This window comes from Megalobrama amblycephala, linkage group LG3 (genome assembly GCF_018812025.1).
Source record: "Megalobrama amblycephala isolate DHTTF-2021 linkage group LG3, ASM1881202v1, whole genome shotgun sequence".
Taxonomy (NCBI): Eukaryota; Metazoa; Chordata; class Actinopteri; order Cypriniformes; family Xenocyprididae; genus Megalobrama; species Megalobrama amblycephala.
In genome coordinates, this window is record NC_063046.1 from 36082692 (window position 1) to 36102694 (window position 20003).

General features: G+C 36.7%; 2 protein-coding genes across 2 annotated transcripts in view; one reads left to right on the plus strand and one right to left on the minus strand.

The window, feature by feature from the left end:
- Positions 1-494: 494 nt before the first annotated feature.
- myl12.1 (myosin, light chain 12, genome duplicate 1) lies at positions 495-6292 on the minus strand. The gene is given in 5 exon segments (XM_048185301.1): positions 495-1243; positions 1245-1345; positions 3175-3336; positions 4915-5129; positions 6038-6292. Coding segments are annotated over 4 exon segments (519 nt in total). The 5' UTR covers positions 5099-5129; positions 6038-6292; the 3' UTR covers positions 495-1171.
- Positions 6293-18578: 12286 nt separating this feature from the next.
- myom1b (myomesin 1b) overlaps positions 18579-20003 on the plus strand; it is a 50260-nt gene continuing 48835 nt past the window's right edge. The window contains 2 exon segments of the mRNA XM_048185307.1: positions 18579-18719; positions 19729-19897. Coding sequence (XP_048041264.1) covers positions 19755-19897 — 143 coding nt within the window. The 5' untranslated portion in view covers positions 18579-18719; positions 19729-19754.

Here is a 20003-nt window from a genome sequence, read left to right on the forward strand (position 1 = left end):
TAAGATATTTTTAAAATTCAAAAGTCTTAGACTTGGAGAAGCAATAAAACTTGTTTAACTCCATGATTACTGTAGATGAATGCATCTAAACTTCTGCACCATGCTTGCAAATGGAAAACGAAAAACTGAGAGGAATCACAACACATAATGATTTGCTTTTGTCATTTGCAGTGCTTCTTAAAGTTAGTCTTGTACCTTTGTGTTTTGTCAGATTTTTTTAATACTTCTTGCTTTAAGTCAAAGTTTGTTCTCAGTTAATGTGAAAATTCTTCAAGCATCGGCACATGAAAATTGACTCAGCAGTGACATTTTTCATGATTTATTCTTCAGAATAAACCTAAGCCAACTGTCTAAACAGAATTAATAGGTATCAGCGCTGAAATAAAAAAAAAAGAAGCAAAATTATGACTGTAGTCATAATTACATCAAATCCAAAAACACTGACATAATTATATAAAAACAAAACAAACAAAACAAGAAACTGCACATCAAAATGATTTATTAAGAGAGATTTATTCAAAATACTTAATATTCATCAGATGTAAAAATTCAGTTAGGCGATGAAATCAAATGAGATCAAATGCATCTAAATATATCAACATGTTCACATTTTTTACTGTCTGATTAAACAAAAACAAGACTGTCTTAGAGGTCTGAGATAACTTACCTGTGTGCGACTAGCTAAATGTAACTGCAAAGTTACACTTGGTTATAAAAACCTTAGACATGGACAAAATATACGAAAACATGATCCATGAGAGCCCTATACTTACAAAATACTTTCACCAATTAATTGTAAGGTGTGACGAATAAAGTGGAATTTGTTCCAACTGGCATACAGCAAAAAACAAAACACTGGCACACTAATGTTAGAAAAAAAACATTTAAACCTCAAAAAAAAAAAAAGTGATTTTGACAGCCCAAACCATGAGGATTTAAGTATTAGAGTGGCATGACATTATCTGTGATACTGTATCATAACCCATTCAAAACATGAGGTCTAGTGAGTTGTGTAGAGTGAACACTTAATTTCCATACACACATACAGCAAGAACAGAGTTAAAGTTGGGTTCTCAGGGGGACTCCAGATGAACGGGACAGCACAGGATTTTACTAGGCTAAAAAGGGATTTTTAAAACGGATGCAGGGTGTTTTCTTGGTTGTTTGTTTTTTAATCGTCCTTGTCTTTGGCTCCATGTTTAAGAATACGGGTGAACTCCACGTAGTTGAAGTTGCTCTTTTTTATCGATTGGCGCTTCTCTGAAGAGCTCGTCGACTTCTTCATCTGTGAATCGATCGCCCATAGTGGTCAGAAGTTCTCTCAGATAGTCCTCCTGAATGAAGCCTACGGGGAGAAAGAATCAAATGATCGTCTTAAAAGGAAAGTCTGTAAGTGCGATTTTCTTTTCTCAGTTATTTTAATATTTTAGTTATGCAGTTATGAAGAGAAACTGAGTACAACTCTACACTCAAAAAGATTTATATGCATTTGAAATTTGAAACTTCTAGAAATTTTAATTGGAGTACAGTTAACAAACAAACTAATAATCTTAATGTGACGCATACTTGTCAGTCATACATTAAGGTAAGATTTCTACAATAGTACTTATAAAACTGAATGAGGCCTCATTCATTAAACTTTGTAAATATATGAGTAATTTGCAAGTAAAACTCGACTCTGGATTCACAAATGCTTCGTAAACATCATATTTGATAGTGTGTGTATGTTCATGAATTCCAATCATTCGTAAATAGGGCGTGCTCATTCACAAGTAGCATTATCCCTGCCTATCAATTACAACTATGCAAATTACGTGTCCAGGAATGCTGTGGAAGCTTCTGGACTCCTTTCTCAGGTTTGGCTCCATTATATTGCATAAATGCAAAAGAGACTAATAGGTCATACACCAAACAATAAATATTCAATTAAAGTGTGTCCGCCAAAACGTTTTTAGCCAGCTGTAAAAATGCCAGGTTCTCCTCTGGAAATGGCCAGCCGGTGGCGCTTGAGAGCGCTTTGGAGGCGCAGCGTTTTTCCAGCTGAGACGCTTTTGTTGCTATGATTTGTAATGTGTTACTAGCAGTGTTGGGGGTAATGCATTACAAGTAACTTGAGTTAGGTAATCAGATTACTTTTTCAAGTAATTAGTAAAGTAACATTACGTTTTCAATTTACAACAAAACATCAAAGTTACTTTTTCAAATAAGTAACTCAAGTTAATTTTTCACATTTACTGACTGACAGCGATCCTGTCCACGGTAACACTGGTTACTAGCATCTCATTTTGAAGAATATTACTGAATATAAAAATGCAGTAACCAGCAATATTAACTTAATTGTTATTCAGTCGTTGTACAAGCAGAATGAGGCAGTTGGTCAGTGTAGTATTTGTCCCGCCCCTCCTCCACTGTGATTGGACAGCTGGGTAAAGAGTGACAGTGACAAGCACTGCATTTTACCCAAAGCTTGAACAGTTTTCAACTATTAGGTACAAAGAAAAAAAAAAAGGGACAGGGCAAAAAAAAAAAAAAAAAAAAAACTCATGAAATATTATGCTACATAGTGCGTCAAAATGCAGTGTTATCAGTTTGCCTAAAAGAACTCACAACGTTCAAATGTTTTATGCGCCATATGTGCAATGCGAAAATTTACATCAGAATGGCTTTATGAATGATTTACACAAACATTTGTTCTGCTCGTGTTTCATGAATGAGGCCCAATGTGTTTTAAATGCACACCAACCCAGGCTTATATATTTAGCCAACAATAAATCCAATTTGTTTCAATATCAAGTATTTTACAATTTTACAATTATCAGACTTATGTTGATTCTTGAATGCATTTTGAAAATATGATTTTGTGATTTAAAATCAAATAGATGTAAAAATAGTTGTTAATAAACTTTGTTTTTTCATCTTTTTTGTTTTTTTTTAATTCCAGAAACCCATTTCATTTATTTATGACTGACAAATATGCATTACATTAAGTTTATTAGTTCATATTAAAACTGCAAAATCCAAATTCATGGATATTTTATATGCAAATTAAATGTATGCATCTTGAATATAGGCCTACATTTTTTTTTTTGTGCAGAAGCCAGCTGTAATATTTAGCAAATAATTTTAAAGGGATTCAGCGGTGCCGAGCACAGTAATAAGAGACAATCTTTTCACCTGTTCCTTCCTCGTCAAAGCAGGCAAACGCATTACGAATGACTTCCTCTGGGTCTGTGCCGTTAAGCTTCTCTCCAAACATAGTGAGGAACATCGTGAAGTTAATAGGCCCGGGAGCTTCTGTCATCATCGCCTCCAAATAATCATCTGTTGGGTTCTTGCCTGAAACAGTGAAAAACAGATTAATCCCACTATGCTGTGAAACTACACAGTCTACATAATGTCACTTACTTTAGATACATTTTTGTTGGCCAGGTCAATTTGCTCTTATATATATATATATATATATATATATATATATATATATATATATATATATATATACACACACACACACACACACACACATATGATATGAAAAAAATTAGGGCTCTGAATCCACTGTATATCAGTACTGTGATACAAAATTATTCATTATGATATGATTTTTGTTCATATTGCCCAGCCCTATGAGCAGTTTGTAATTTACCATCAAGTATCTTTTTTTATATTGGCTTTTTAAACCATTTTCTGAATATTTACTTGAATACTACTATTAGATACTGCTATTTGATGCCTGAAAAACTCAAATAAATAACAAATGAAATAGTAAATGGTACTTTGTTTTTATTTCTTCAGTTCCCTATCATTTGTTTCTTTAACCTTTATTTTTTCTATTGACTGAGTAATTACTAGATAAAAACCTTTACTTGCTTGAAAGGTAGATGCTGTTGTTTAAATGTATTATTTACATAAACATAAATTATTAATAGCACATTTTCCACTGTGGTATTGGACTTGGCATCAAACATTTCTACTGGCATTGGTGAAATATTAGTGTCATCACAAGACAAGATATGGTTGCATGTACACAACATGATGGAAATGTCATACTGATGAAAGCTAAATTGCTCACAAAGGAATATATTTTGAAGAAAGTTTGTAACCAGACTGCTTTGGGGCACCGTTGACTTCCATAGTAGGAAAATAAAATACTATGGAAGTCAATGGTGCTCCAGAACTGTTCAGTTTCCCACATTCTTCAAAATATCTTCCTTTATGTTCAACAGAACAAAGAATATTATACAGGTTCGGAACAACCTGGGGGTGATTAAAGTGATGACTGAATTTTCATTTTTGGGTGAACAATCCCTTTAAAGGAATATTTGTCCCAAAAATCATCCCATAATTTACTCACCCTCAAGCCATCCTAGGTGTATTTGACTTACTACTTTCAGTCGAAACACACTCAGAGTTATATTAAATAACATCCTGTCTCTTCCCAGTAGCAACGGCTGTACGTGCTTTCGTATGGATTACTTTTATGGATGGATGCACTTTTTGGAGCTTCAAAACCTTGGACACTACTCAATGCCATTATAAATTGTGAAGAGCCAGGATATTATTTAATATAACTGATTGTGTTCAGTTGAAAGAAGAAAGTCATATACACCAAGGAAGGCTTGAGGGTGAGTAAATCATGGGCTAAATTTAATTTTTTTGAGGAAAATTATTCATTTAAGATGTCCTGTAATCTGGATCAGTCCAACAACAGTCATTAAAAAAAGAAGAAGAACTATCTCAGACATATTTTATTTTCCAAATGTCATCAGTTCCTCTCACATCTGCATTCTGGAGAATATATGATAAAACTGAAAACAATAAAATGGTTAATGAAATGCAAAACAAAAGCAAGAATATAAACCATCAGGAGAGTTTAAAGAGCACAGATAGTGATCTTCAATGCTAGTAAAATCTTACCAAGAGAAGCAAGCATGTCATGAAGATCCTCCTTATCGACAAAACCGTCACGGTTCTGGTCGATCATGTTGAATGCTTCCTTAAATTCCTGAATCTGTGACTGATCGAACATAGCAAAGACATTGGACGTCGCACGCTGAGGGCGCTTCTTGGTTATCTTTGCCTTGGCACGTTTGCTCGACATTTTGGCTGTTTTTTTTGGCTTTACCTACAAGCTTAAAAAAAGAAGAAAAAAAAACATATCACACATACACACCCCAAAAACACCAAGGGATGCAAAAAGAATTGTGCATTCAAAAAAAAGTACAAGCACCAAGCTAAACTAAAAGACATCTACAATGTGATGCAATGCAATGTTTTAGTGGCTCTGTAAAAACAAACATGGCTTTTACTAATAATTGAGCAACTCTAAAAGCAATATGCCTTGCATATGCCTATTGGAAAGATGAAAACCAGATGGTATCTTCTAAAATGCCTACATATTTGTTTGGCGTGCTGAGGCAAGTCCACTGCATTACATAATCCATTTTAGACTTTGCGTATACTGGGACCTTAAGCTAAACTTTAAAAAAATTGTAAAAACAAAACAGGTAACTTACAATAGCTGCTCATTTTTATTTCAAAGGACAACAAAGAACTGATGCGTCGCAATAAAGACTGCGAAAGGAGGCCGGGCGTCTTCCGCATCATCCCTATAGCCTACATTTGTGACCCATTTGATTTATTTATAGCACATTTACTTACCGGGGATGGATCTATTAACAGTAATGATCAAAATAATTTTAGCATAATTTCGAACGACAAGGTTAAACTAACCATAAAATGAGACAGGAAGGAAGTAAAAGCACTTTGGCATTAGCTTACATATTTTCCAATGTTAAACCCGGTTATACTGCAAGTGGATAACATTTTTTAGGTAATATGTATAGAGATTTTTAATCAGAACCGTCAGCAATCAGGACACATCGTGGCTCGTTTAATCTCCCTGCCCGCATACAGGTTTAAATGAACATTATGGAAATACACAGAATTTAAAAAAAATGAAATCTTATAAAGTAAACAATCCATGCGAGAGGTCACTTCAGATCAAAGAATTTAAAAGAAAGAAAAATAATCGTCTTACCGAACACCCGAGATCGACAGCTGCGTCCAACCAACACCCAAACTTCCGGATTTCAGTGTTGCTTCCGCAAGATTCGACCAGACCAACACAACACTGTAAGGGTGTCACGGATGAAAGACAAAGACTCGCAAAGTCTGCAGTAGCATGCACTAAACCTCAAGGAAGTTAATTTAAATCTTTCTACACAATATCTAGACTTTTATCATGAAGCTAAAATCTTTAATGAAATATCTTAAACAACATGCGGTCCCCGTTCTGCTTCAGCCGTTAGTTTCTCCAGACACGCCCACAGACACGTAATCGCTCTTAAACATGACCATATACGGTCTGAAATCATTTTTTTTCCTGTTCAGCGAGAGCAAACGTAATATTTATTGCACTGTTATGCTAATTTGTTTTTTGGTCTAATGTGTTATCACCACCTGAAAAATCTAATGGTGATTTACAAAAAAGAAAAAAAAGGGTAAAAGTCTGTGTAAAAGTTTGGATGGATGTGCATGGATAAATCGTTTATAATAAATACTGCAATATTCCGTAAAAAATGAGAATTGACAATTTCATTTCATGGTGACTTAAAACTTTATTGAAAAAAAAACGGCACACCATAGCCTATTATTGTAGGTTGTACTTAAAGTTGTTAGTTCACCCAAAAATGAAGCACTGGTACTTCCTCTCTCAAGATCCATAGGCTAAAGGTCCATAAAGATCCATAAAGACATATTTAAATCAGTTCATGTGAGTACAGTGGTTCAATATTAATATTATAAAGCGATGAGATGAGAATATTTTTTGTGCACCAACAAAAAAAAAACAACAACAACATTTTTTAACAATATCTAGTGATGGCCGATTTCAAAACACTGCTTCAGAGCGTTATGAATCTTTTGAGTCGAATCAGTGATTCGGATCGCGTATCAAACCGCTGTAATCACAACTGCTGTAATCACAACTGCTGTAATCACGTGACTTTGGTGCTCCGATCCACTGATTTGATTCGTAAAGCTCTGAAGCTTCAAGATGCAGTGTAATGAAATTGGCCATCACTAGATATTGTCAAAAAGTCGTTATTTTGTTTGTTTTTTTGACGTACAAAAATATTCTCATCGCTTTATAATATTAATATTGAACCACTGTACTCACGTGAACTGATTTAAATATGTCTTTTAGTACCTTTATGGATCTTGAGAGAGGAAATGTCATTGCTGGCTATGCAGGCCTCACTGAGCCATTGGATTTCAACAAAAATATCTTAATTTGTGTTCCGAAGATTAACGAAGGTCTCACAAGTGTAGAATGACATGAGGGTGAGTAATAAATGACATTATTTTCATTTTTGGGTGAACAAACCCTTTAAAAACATATATTTTAATCTGATAGTTAAAAAAAAAAACCTAAAAAAAAAAGCCCTACCCTTCACCCTAACCTTAAAGGGTATAGTCACGTAAGTTATAGAGTTTTACCGATGTTTTATGTTTTGAAATGGACAAAAATTAGAATTATCCCATGATTTACCCTCAAGCCAACCTAGATGTATATGACTATCTTTTTTCAGAAGAATACGTCCCGCCTCTTTGCCCAATCAGAGTTATATTAAATAATGTCCTCCTGACACCTCTAATCTTTATTAGATTTTGAAGTTGAAAAGTTTTGCGAATTGAAAAGTTTTGTTTGCTAAAAAAGTGCAACCGTCCATCATAAAACATATCCACACGACTCCGGGGGGTTAATAAAGACCTTCTGAAGTGAAGTGATGCATTTGTCTGAGAAAAAAAATCCATATTTAAAACTTTAAAAACTAAAATAACTACCGTGAGGTGCATGCAGAACTCGGCATAACACCTGTTAGCGGTTTTACGTATTGTTTGTATACAAGTAACCCGTCTATAGGCTACACATAGGTTGGCTTGAGGGTGAGTAAATCATGGGTTAATTTTCATTTTTGGGTGAACTATCCCTTTAAGGTTAGGCTGAAGGGTAGGATCAGATTAAAATATCTTTGTTTTTAAGGCTAAACTATTAAGCATGCATCATACAAGTGCAGAGTGCTCTTTTTTGTAACAATATTTACCACTAAACATTTTGATAATAATAATTTTTGTGTTAAACAGGAAAAAGTCATGCGAGTTTGGAGGGAAGAAGAAGAGAAGATGATGCCAGTGGAAGGCGAGACTCAACTGGATGAAGTAAATTCAGACCTGGGAGTGTGATATGAATATATATATATTTGGACGTTACATCCAAAATTCACTTACAAATCACCAGATCTGAGTAGGCACATGCTCAAGGGCAGGACGCTGGTTAATGTTATGCACTGCCATTTATCATCAGGATAACTATGCAGCTTTGTATTCTACTGTATGGCCACAAGAGAGCGTACATGTGCTATAGCAGGGATGGACAACTTCAGTCCTGGAGGGCCACTGCCCAGCAGAGTTTAGCTCCAACCCTAAATCAAACACACCTGAACCAGCTAATCAAGGTCTTTAGGATTAGTAGAAAGTTATAGGCAAGTGAGTTTTTATCAGGGATGGAGATAAACTCTGCAGGACACTGGCCCTCCAGGACCGGAGTTGCCCATCCCTGTGCTATAGTATTAGCACATTTACTCTCTCTGTGCCACATTTTTGAGTCATTATGATGTATTTTACGGCCAAACGTTATTTTCCAGTAGTCGCACATTAGGTATTACATGTAAGGAGGCATACAAAATTATGACTTATGAAAAATATCCCTTTTTGAATAGGCTATACTGCAACACAAGACTGAGCATTATAACAATGGAATATATAGAGTGATTTATTGTGACAAAGGCAAAGTATGACATCATGTTGAAAGGCTTAGTTTCACTGCATATATTCAGCAGAAGACGCAGTGCAGCAGCTGTGTTGAAACCCATGCTACAATCCCAGGGTCAGCCAAGCGTGTGTTCTTCCAAATACTATTACAAAGCTTCTTTGGTGAGGGACGAAAATACACAAGCATATTCATGACAACAACAGAGTCTCATAAACAGGCAGCTGGCCTGAACATGCACACACTTTTCCAGGACGAGTATTCTCTTTTGGTTTGATTGGCGTATATATAACTGGAACTTCAAGCATTCCTATATCTAACAGGGAACTTTCTCAGAACAATAATATTCTGGCAAGGTTCTCTCAAAGTTTTGAACTACATTCTTCCATTCACTCAAAGTTATCTGGTCTTTAAATAGGCCTATGTTCTTTTTTTCATTCAGGTAACATTCAGTCATTCATTATGTCATACTATAGTTTGTAGAGTATACTTGCTAATACTGACTTTGCACCATTAAGTATGTGTGTATCGGCCATATTTTGGGGACAAATTTGTTCCCAGAAGTAAGCTACTTGACAAAACCTCCAAAAAATCCTTCTTTTTGGGAAATCCTCATTCATAAAATATAAAAATAAAGTACTGTTAGGGTTAGGGTGTTGTATGTAAAGGTTAGGTTTTAGTATTTATGACTATAGCTGTATAATAACAATAGAATGCAATGTAATGTCATTTAGATAGCTAAGAAATGTGTGTGTGTGTGTGTGATCCTGGTACTCTCTGGGGACCAAATGTCCCCACAAAGATAGTAATACCAGAAATGTTTGGCCTTTTGGTCACATTATTTTAGTCCCCACAAGGAAAACAGCTTATAAATCACTTAATTGTGTTTTTTGAAAATGTAGAAATGCAAAAGTTGTGTGGTGCAAAGTGTGCAAAGTTTTCTGTGAGCGTTGTGTTTAAGGGTAGGGGTAGAGTAAGGGGACAGAATATACCGTTTATACAGTATAAAGTCTATGGAAAGTGTACAGTCTATGGAAAGTCCCCATAAAACATGAAAACCCAACCTGTGTGTGTGTGTGTGTGTGTGTGTGTGTCATGTCTATGTCTATGTTTTTTTTTGTTTTTTTTTTTCTGTAGTCTGGCACCATTTATGCATATCTGTTAGACCTGCATGACACACTGGGTCCCCTCCCTCTCTTTCTATTTATTTATATGTACCTATCTCTCTATTTTACACACACACACACACACACACACATTGTTGGTATGTGTTGCATGTGACGGAGGATAACAATAGCATGGCTATTGTTAGCGCAAACCACAGCTGAGATGAAGGCCTTTGAAAGGAAGAGAACTATAAGGTCAGAGGCTTAGGAAGATAATCTAACCATTTCTAAAATTCCATACCGGAAAAATCTAGTTTGCTTGTGTAATATGAATACATACAGTGGGCCCAATAAGCAGGGGCTTACACTGGGGAGGGGCCTACTGGCTGCACGAAAATTATATTTTTCAAATAATTATTTGTATGGTAGTTTATAGCGGTGACAACAGCATTCTAAAAACAAACTCACACAACCCTTAAATGTTCAGAACTCGCAACCGCATTTTCGGCGAAGCCCTGCTGTGAACGCAACCAGACTGGACAACTACTGTAGCTATAACGTCATACAGTGTGAGAGAGCCGCTCTAGGCTGAAGACGGGTTCAGTAACTTACAAAACATGGATATAATCTGTGTCATCTGAAGCCAATTGGTTTCAGAGCCAGTCAATTTCAGGAGGGGACAGAAAAACATGAATCACAACATTGCTTGTGATAAATAAACTTCAAAAGGCATATATGTTTTAATTAAATAAATGTGAGCATGGCATGTTTCCAAGTGAAAAGGTGGTGCCTTTTGTGAGTTCTACATAGGCTACTGTTTCAGAGCAGGTTCCCAGAATAGCCCACGTTTATGCCAGGTGATTGTTTTGATCTGCTGATGAATAATGAATACTTTGTTTAATTTATAGTGTTTATATCATACATGTGAACTCACATTTTAGCCGGGAAAGTTTTGATGGCATTTTCTTTTCACATTACCTGCCTGTAATAACGTAGTGTTTCTACGTACTGTTGCTAGTGTTGTAACACTGATTTGTTTATGTAACGCTACAATTCTAGTGTTCCATAAACACCAACTACTATAAATTTTGATATAAATAATTGGCAGGAAGCTAAAATAACATTTTTATCTGGGGTACACCCTAACTCTCAAAATAATTAATTGGTTTGAGTAGGACAAATTTAAATTAAACAAATTAGGTCAGTCAGACCAACTTTTATGAGTATTTTAGCACTTTCTTTTTCTTTCAAGTTTCAACAGAACTGATATATTTTAAGTAAACTGAACTGTTTCATTGTTTTATGAATTTATTTCTTTTAATTTAGATGAACTTAAGCTTAACTGAAACTGGGTTGGGATTTCTATTTCCCAGTGATTTAGTAGTGATTAATGTTTTGTTATGCTAATTTAGAAGAGTTTCTGTTAATGTGGGTTTTTGAAGAGTTACCATCATGGTGACAAGTGGTGCATACAGCTTGGTTTGGGAGCAAGTTTGTTAAAGGGTTAGCTCATTCAAAAATGAAATTTACTCACCCTCATTTCACTCCACACCCGTAAGATCTTCATTCATCTTTGGAGCACAAATTCAAATATTTTTGATGAAATCCGAGGGTTTCTGATCCACACATAGGCAGCAACGTCACTGCACACCTTTTGACGTCCAGAAAGGTAGTTAAAAACATGGTTAAAATAGTCAATGTGACTACAGTGGTTCAACCTTAATGTTATGAAGCGAAGAGAATACTTTTTGTGTGCAAAATATAACAAAAATAATGACTTTATTCAACAATTTGAACCGTTGTCATATGTAGTGAACTCAGTACCGGGTTTCTTGTTTACGTCCAAATGCCGGCTCATTATTGGCCAGATCCTGTGTCAGAATCACATGCATGCGTCGTGCTGCTCACGTGTTCAGCTTCGGCCAATACTGAAGCCTGTACTGAGTTCACTACGTATGACAATGGTTCAAATTGTTGAATAAAGTCGTTATTTTTGTCTTCTTGTAGCTTCATAACAATAAGGTTGATCCACTGTAGTCACGTGGATTATTTTAACCATGTTTTCAACTACCTTTCTGGATGTTAAAAGGTGCAATGATGTTGCTGCCTATGTGTGAATCAGAAACCCTCAGATTTCATCAAAAATATCTTAATTTGTGCCCCAAAGATGAATGAAGGTCTTACAGGTATGGAACAACATAAGGGTGAGTACTTAATGACAGAAATTTCATTTTTGGGTGAACTAACCCTTTAAATGCTTTATATTGCTGCACTCATTCAGCAAATACTATGCCATGCTATTGTCAACATGTTAGCAAATTAGAAAGTTAGCATTTCATGAATTAGCTTGTTATAGCTAGCTAAGTTTACACTAATGAAAATGTTTACATTGAGGTTAATTTTAAGTTAAATGTATGAATTAATGTACTTAACATTTCAAGTTAAGAACGATTCAAATGTATGAGTACAAAATAAAAATCTGCCACTTCTGCTTGCTTAAACTTTGAATTTCTTTTGATTGCTTGGTCCAAAACTTTGAGTTCATTTCCTCTCCCCTCCACCTTTGCCTGCTGGTCTCTGAGCTCAGTATTTGCCTGACACTCAAGAACAAACCTCATTGGTTCTCACACTTCAAGCAAACACGGTTGAGCTTCAGATTATCATATTTGATGTGCTGTACGTCGGTTGATCAATATTTAAATGATATTAAAAGCCTAAAGAACCTATGTGCCTGGTCACTTAATGCGTTTTCTCTAATCGGATAGCTATCTGATCTTGAAAAGCAGGGTGTCAATTGCATATGGCAAGTATATGGCAGCTGCCAGACCTTGGCTGCCTGGTCAGGTCAATGCAAAGTAATATTTTTATTGCAGGATTAACGGAGTTATATTACTACATGTAATATATAATTTGCAATTGTTTAATATTGCAAATAAAAGCAAGTAAATTAAGGTGATCTGGTTGTTATATTTGTGTCACAGTTCAACGGCGCTGCAAATATGCCTATTTACAATGTGATTTTGCAGTGTCGAGTATTGTAGCCAATCACAGACCTTTCTGTTGAATATAATGACCAATCAGATGTGTTTTAGTTACCGATAGTAAGAATCAACTCAGTATCGTTCAAAACGCTGAATGAGTTATAGTTAACACATGCACAAGTTTTGTTTGTTTTTCATGAGACTTTGTCTATGGAGTCAAATTAATGCCTTAATGTTTTGCACAAAAATAAAGTTTTGCAAAACAAAAAAAAGAATTGAGCAATAAAAAAATGTTTTGCAAACAAAAATAAAGAATTGCAAAGGGAAAATAAAGTATTGAGCAGAAAAAACAAGTTTTGCAAACAAAAATAATAAATTGCAAAATAAAATAAAGTAGTGCAAAAATAAAAATATAATCAATTATAAAAATCAATGACAGCTGTAATCCTATTTTATCTTTGCCACATATTTTTCATGCTCAAACCTACTAAATCTTTTGCAACGCTCATTTTATTATGCATTTCAGTCAAGTGTGCGCTAACGATACCGGTTTTCTTTTGCGCTGCACTTTTCTGTGCGGATCTCTTTATGGCACTGGTTTGATGTGGGGGTGGAGTCAAGAAACGGGGGCACGCCCCGCGAAATGCATTGGAGGGGAACGTAATCGGCGACAGGTGAAATAATTCTTTGACATGGTTAAAAATAATGAATGGTTTGTTTTTGTTGGTTTGTTTAGCATATGTTGTCGCCGATTACGACCCCATCCAATGCATTTCTTGTAGTAATATGACCCGTTGCGCTCTGTTTCACTGCCTGTATCCACTTTTGTGTCCTTAAACATTTGTTTTTTGGGGTCGACAGCTTATAAAAACTTATTTCTGGGTTTTTTAGCTTGTTAGCTGTACACCTTGTCACACAGCACCTTTTAGGCATTGTTCTGTTTTTTTGTAATATGTCAGCCTCACGCAATACAAAGTCAATGCGCTCTGTCTCTATGCTTGATCTATTCTGTTGCGATCTGCGTCTCCTGCCGATGACGTGTTTCGCGGGGGCGTGCCCCCGTTTCTTGACTCCACCCCCGCGTCAAACCAGTGCCATAAAGAGATCCGCACTGAAAAGTGCAGCGCAAAGGAAAACCGGTATCGTGAGCGAACGCTTGACTGAAACGCAGAATAAAATGAGCGTTGCAAAAGATTTAGTAGGTTTGAGCATGAAAAATATGTGGCAAAGATAAAATAGGATTACAGCTGTCATTGATTTTTGTAATTGATTATATTTTTATTTTTGCACTACGTTATTTTATTTCGCAATTTATTATTTTTGTTTGCAAAACTTTTTTTTTTCTGCTCAATACTTTATTTTCCCTTTGCAATTCTTTATTTTTGTTTGCAAAACATTTTTTTATTGCTCAATTCTTTTTTTTGTTTTGCAAAACTTTATTTTTGTGCAAAACATTAAGGCATTAATTTGACTCCATATTTGTCACCTTTCCTACAAATATATTATTCACACCTAAGTACAAAAAGTGACACAAATAGACAAAAATGAGAAAAATATGTTTGAAAAAAGAAAAGAACAGGAAAATGTGTGAAAAAACTGTTGGGGAGTGGAAATGGCTGATGAGCCATCTACTGGTTATAGTGGTAATTTCATGCCTTTTTTTAAATGTGAAAATAAAAGTGTTTGTATTTCACCAAGTGTTAGTTTTCCTACTTTGTTAAACTTTTAGTTTTACAAATGTGGAAAATGGACAATCTTTGAAGGATGAACAAAAGATGTTTTTGGTCATAACATAAAATGTTTTTTTTTTTTAAATTGGATCTTATTCAGACTTTTGAGCTTTTAAGTGCTAGAAAAAGTTGTGTGAAGTACTTTGAAGTCCTTGAAAAGTCCTTCATTCTTATAATAGTGGTCTATAACCTTCTAATATATTGAAACAATATCTATTGTTGAAAAGCACTATACAAATAAATATCAATTGGGTTAATCTGGGTTATGATCAAAGCTATATGTGATTCATCTTTGGGCGCACCACACACACACTTGTCGTCATGTCAAGGGGTTATGTTCAGACTGTCAGTTCCAAATCTGATTTTTGTGCATATCCGATTGAAATCCAGTCAGATTTAGCAAGTGTGAATGGCAAAAAAAAAATCACAAGAAATCCGTTTCGAGCTACTTTCATATGTGGTTTAAAATCCTATTCAAGTCTCATTTCTGGAAATCTGTCTGCTTTGATTGTATTTCACGTGGTTATGTGACAGATCAGATTCCAATTGTAAAAATCGCATTTTCATGTGATTTTTTTGCCGTTCACACTTGCTAAATCTGACTGAATTTCAATTGGATATGCACAAAAATCGGATTTGGATTGATAGTCTGAATGTAGCCTGAAACACATTCCAGATGAAACTAAACCCAAAGACAAACTGTTTTGATTCATATGGAAATATGAACTTTTTAAAGCATCAAAATTTTGATTGCGTGGACTTTCATTGGAGGCATATAATTCTCTCAGGTTTCATTAAAAATAGGCTATCTTGTTGGCGCCGATAGCCTAGTGGTTAGTGCGCCGACATGGTGCAAATGTGTTCACAGCAACCTGAGTTCGATTCCCATCTCAAGGTCCTCTGCCGATTCTGCCCCCCTCTCTCTGCTCTCTACTGTCCTCTCTGAATAAAGGCACAAAAGGCCCATAAATATAACTTAAAAAAAAAAATAGGCTATCTTCATTTGTGTTTCAAAGATGAACAAAGGTCTTATGGGTTTGATACGACATGAGTACAATGCAAAAAATGATTGTCTTACTCAGTATGTTTTCCAGTACAAATGTCTAAACATTCTTAAATCAAGATCCATTTATATGAGATACAAAATTATGTCTTGTTTTCTCAAAATTATGTCTTGTTTCAAAATTAAATTAAATTAAGAGTTTATGCCTAAAACAAGAAAAAACATCTGACAATAGGGTAAGAAAAATAAACAATTCAAAGGGGAAACAAGATTGCTAATGTAATGGGAACACATCAGTGATTACGAGGTCTGAATCCATATAGATTGATGCTAACTCACTGGATGATGGCGCTAAAATGACGCCCATGATGGATTACCTGCAGCTGCATTTTGAGACAGGAGCGAGTTTTTCAACATCCAAAGTTTATGTAGTCACGGAGGAACGTGCCTGTGGGTAACAATCTTTTGTCTCTCATTTTATGTGTGGAGGGCACAGGCTTCAGCATTTTCAGTCAAATCACATTCTTGGGCTCTGTCACTGGTTTTAGAAGTGCTCGCTGATATTTATCTCTTTAATTGGCCCAGCTTTTGGCTCTGGTTTCATTTAAGAGAGTTGGTGACCTGCATGGACTTTGCTCCAGGACTTATTCAAGTATCAAGTTATTACTTTACAGTCTCTCCTCCCCCGTTTGAGTCAGAGGAACAGTTACAGTTACATACGGTTGCATAATCTCTGTCCGGTCAGGGTTTGAAGGCCTATATGCAAGTCAATGGCGCAAGTCTGATCAGTTTTTTCATGCTTTGTTGGTAGCACCAGAGGTTCTGTGGTCTCCCAACAGAGAATATTGCATTGGCTGGCCTGGCTGGAAACTTAAAAGGGGAAATTGGAAATGCATGATGTGCATTCGACTCGGCATGAGCCCAGAAATAAGAGGAAAGGAATTTTGTTTCTAGGCCTTATGGTTTTAAAGTCATTTGCGTAACCATCATTGCATCTTTGGCCCATTGGTGGTGCTTGGGAGGTTTAAAGACCGACATTTTTTTCAGGTTGAAGCTCCAAACCCTCCTCTATCTCTATTCCAATTTTCACAACTTCTTACCAAATGGTTCTATGGGCTGCCATAGACTTTCATTAATTCATTCATTCATTCAGAAGAAATTATAGTTATAGTGTTGAAGATCCTTCCTTCTTAAGGCCAGAACACACCAAGCCGACGCCGACGAAACTAGTGGCGATGAAAGCAGACTGCGGGGTTGGCTCACGTTGGCGGTGTCTGTGTCCAAAGTTGGCCTGAAGGCAGGAACACACAAAGCCTACGGTCGGCTGTCGGGCAGTTGTTTGTTCTTCGGCCGACTAAGTTTTCTCAGTGTGTTCCACACCGTCGGCTGAAGTTGGTCCTTGTCTGCTTTTTTCGGCCGATTCGAAATGTTGAATTGGCGTCGGAGCTCGTCGGTCCGTCGGGCCATCTCATCATTCTGATTGGCTGTTCTGATGCTGCCACCTGCTGGTACAGAAAGGCATTTCATCTTGCACAGGTGCAGAACGGATGTGCTACTTGGCCGTCGGCTGTTTAGCGTTGGTTTGGTGTGTCAAGGCCGGAACACACCAAGCCGACGCCGACGAACTAGTGGCGACAAAAGCAGACTGCGGGTTTGGCTCACGTTGGCTGTTTCTGTGTCCAAAGTTGGCCTGAAAGCAGGAACACACCAAGCCAACGGTCGGCCTTTGGGCAGTTTTTGTTCTTCGGCCGACTACGTTTTCTACACCGTCGGCTGAAGTTGGTCCTTGTTGGCTTTTTTTCGGCCTATTCGAAATGTTGAATCGCCGTCGGAGCTCATCGGTCCATCGGGCCATCTGATCATTCTGATTGGCTGTTCAGATACTGCCACCTGCTGGTTAGGAAAGGCTTTTCATCTCACGCAGGCGCAGAACTGACGTGCTACTTGGCCGTCGGCTGTCTAGCGTTGGTTTGGTGTGTCAGGGCAACTATGGACACAGACGCTGCTGACGTGAGCCAACCCTGCAGTCTGCTTTCGTCGCCACTAGTTCGTTGGCGTCGACTTGGTGTGTTCCGGCCTTGACACACCAAACTAACGCTAAACAGCTGACAGCCTAATTAGCACGTCAGTTCTGCGCCTGCGCAAGATGAAATGACCTTTCCGTACTAGCAGGTGGCAGTCTCTGAACAGCCAAACAGAATGATCAGATGGCCCGACGGACCGACGAGCTCTGACGCCGAATTCAACATTTCGAATCTTCCGAAAAAAAGCTGATGATGGACCAACTTCAGTTGACGGTGTAGGAACACACTGAGAAAACTTTGTCGGCCGACAAAGAAAAACTGCCCGACGGCCGACTGTCGGCTTGGTGTGTTCCTGCCTTTAGAGACTCGGGCAGCTCTTTTGATTTTGTTTGACAGTACAATTCTTTTACTGGACAAATTCTCTGCTTTTGAACAAACCAAACTTTATTGAGGTTTTCTAAGGTGTAGCATGTCCCTTGATTCAAATTGTAGGCACTTTATTAAAAATGTTTGTGTGTACTAGCTTTTTCCATACAATGTGAAAATAGGCATTTCTGTTTAAGCATTTCAAAGCTTTAGTGGACATATTCAAGAAACCACAGGTGTAGTGTTGACATGTGTTGTTTTAAAAGGGAGTTGTGCCGTCAATTCCTTAAATATACTCACTTGGTTATGTGTTATCTAATGTAAATACCTTCACACATTTTTAAGTGTTAGCTATAATATGTGGCAGTCGTATATAAACTAACGATATAACTCGTCAAAAGTCGTCAACGTTATGAGGTACAGAACGTCCATGAGCGTAAAATGCGCCGGTACTCCTGTGCACTATGGCTATATTTAACAGCCCCTGTCGCCATAAAAGGTCGTGAGAGTCGCCTGGACATTCCTGCCATTGCCAATATTATTTTTGTTGTGTGGACAGCAGCTCCCGTTCACAGCGCCCTGCCAGTTTGCGTCTTTGCTTGGATTTGGATCTTGGTTGAGTATTCCTGACGCGCTGCTCTCCGATCCGGCTCTGAGCTGTTTGCAGACCTTTGGCAAGGTGAGATGATCCGCCGCATGAACGCATGAGATTTGTCAGGAGTTTTTGTTCTTGTGAACTATACAATTTATACTAAATCCCTACTAGTACTGTATAGGGAAGGCTGAGGTTAGCTGTTAAAAAAAAAAAAAAAAAAAAAAAACGCTATCGAAGATTTATTTAACACAGGCTGACCTTTTGTGGGGCATGTTGTCACACGGCATGGTGGGATTGGGAACCGGATGCTTTCTTGAATTGTTTGAAATATTAAGTGCTAATAACTAAAGAAAAAAAAAACATCTACCACAACATATATCGATTTAGAATGAGGTTGCCTGCAGACCGTGTTTTTTTTAAAACGATATTTAAACAATAAAACAGCTCAATTGTATTACACTGAAATATCAATAGGCTATGTGACATTAAAATACCCATGTCCTGAGAACAGTAACCTTGCAGTCACTATTTCATTATATAGCTGACTTACTTGCTGTGTGGTTTTATTGTATTCACTAAACAAACAAACAAACAAAAAAAAATTATCATTTCACTCATTGTAAATGAGGTTGATGTTTAATAGCCTAGTTCTTTATGGTTTAGAAATGATTTGTGAAGTGTAAATTGTGATTTATGAAGTGAAGAGTTATGAAATGTGAAGTATAGGCCTATTTTTAAATTCACTGTCTATGATGGTAAAGTCAGCTCTTATTGTCGTCAAAAAACAGACAAACGAAAAATCCATCCAATTATAGAGACAGATCTTATATATATATAAGGTTAATGAAGTTTCAAAATAAATATGAACGTAACTATGCAAATTGCTAATAAACAAGAAGTGCTTGGAAAAAACAGTAATCTACAAATTGCCATTAGCCTAAACCAAATTTTGTAAAAATTGACTGTGAAGTTAAAGCACTGACACATCTTTCCCTTGAAATGAGTACTGATAAATCACTGGGTGTAATATTCATATTTAATGTGTTGGTAGAAAGTTATGAATCTTCTGACTAAAAGAGCTTCATATTTGAAGACAGTATCTGAGCTAAAGAGGACACAATGTCGGGATCGATACCGTTCTACCAGAAACACCACCGCCATTATGATCGTGGCTATCGTAGCCGGGAGACGGAGTCTGCTATCAGCCAATACCAGCAGAACTCTAGTAGTTATTCTTCCCAAAGCAGCAAAAGCACCAAGGGGTAAGAGAGCATGGCAAGATCTATCACATCAACAGTAAATCCTTCCCAGTCCCATAACTTTAACTCATTCTAGCAGCCAGCTCTTCATTATTCCCTTATAATACTT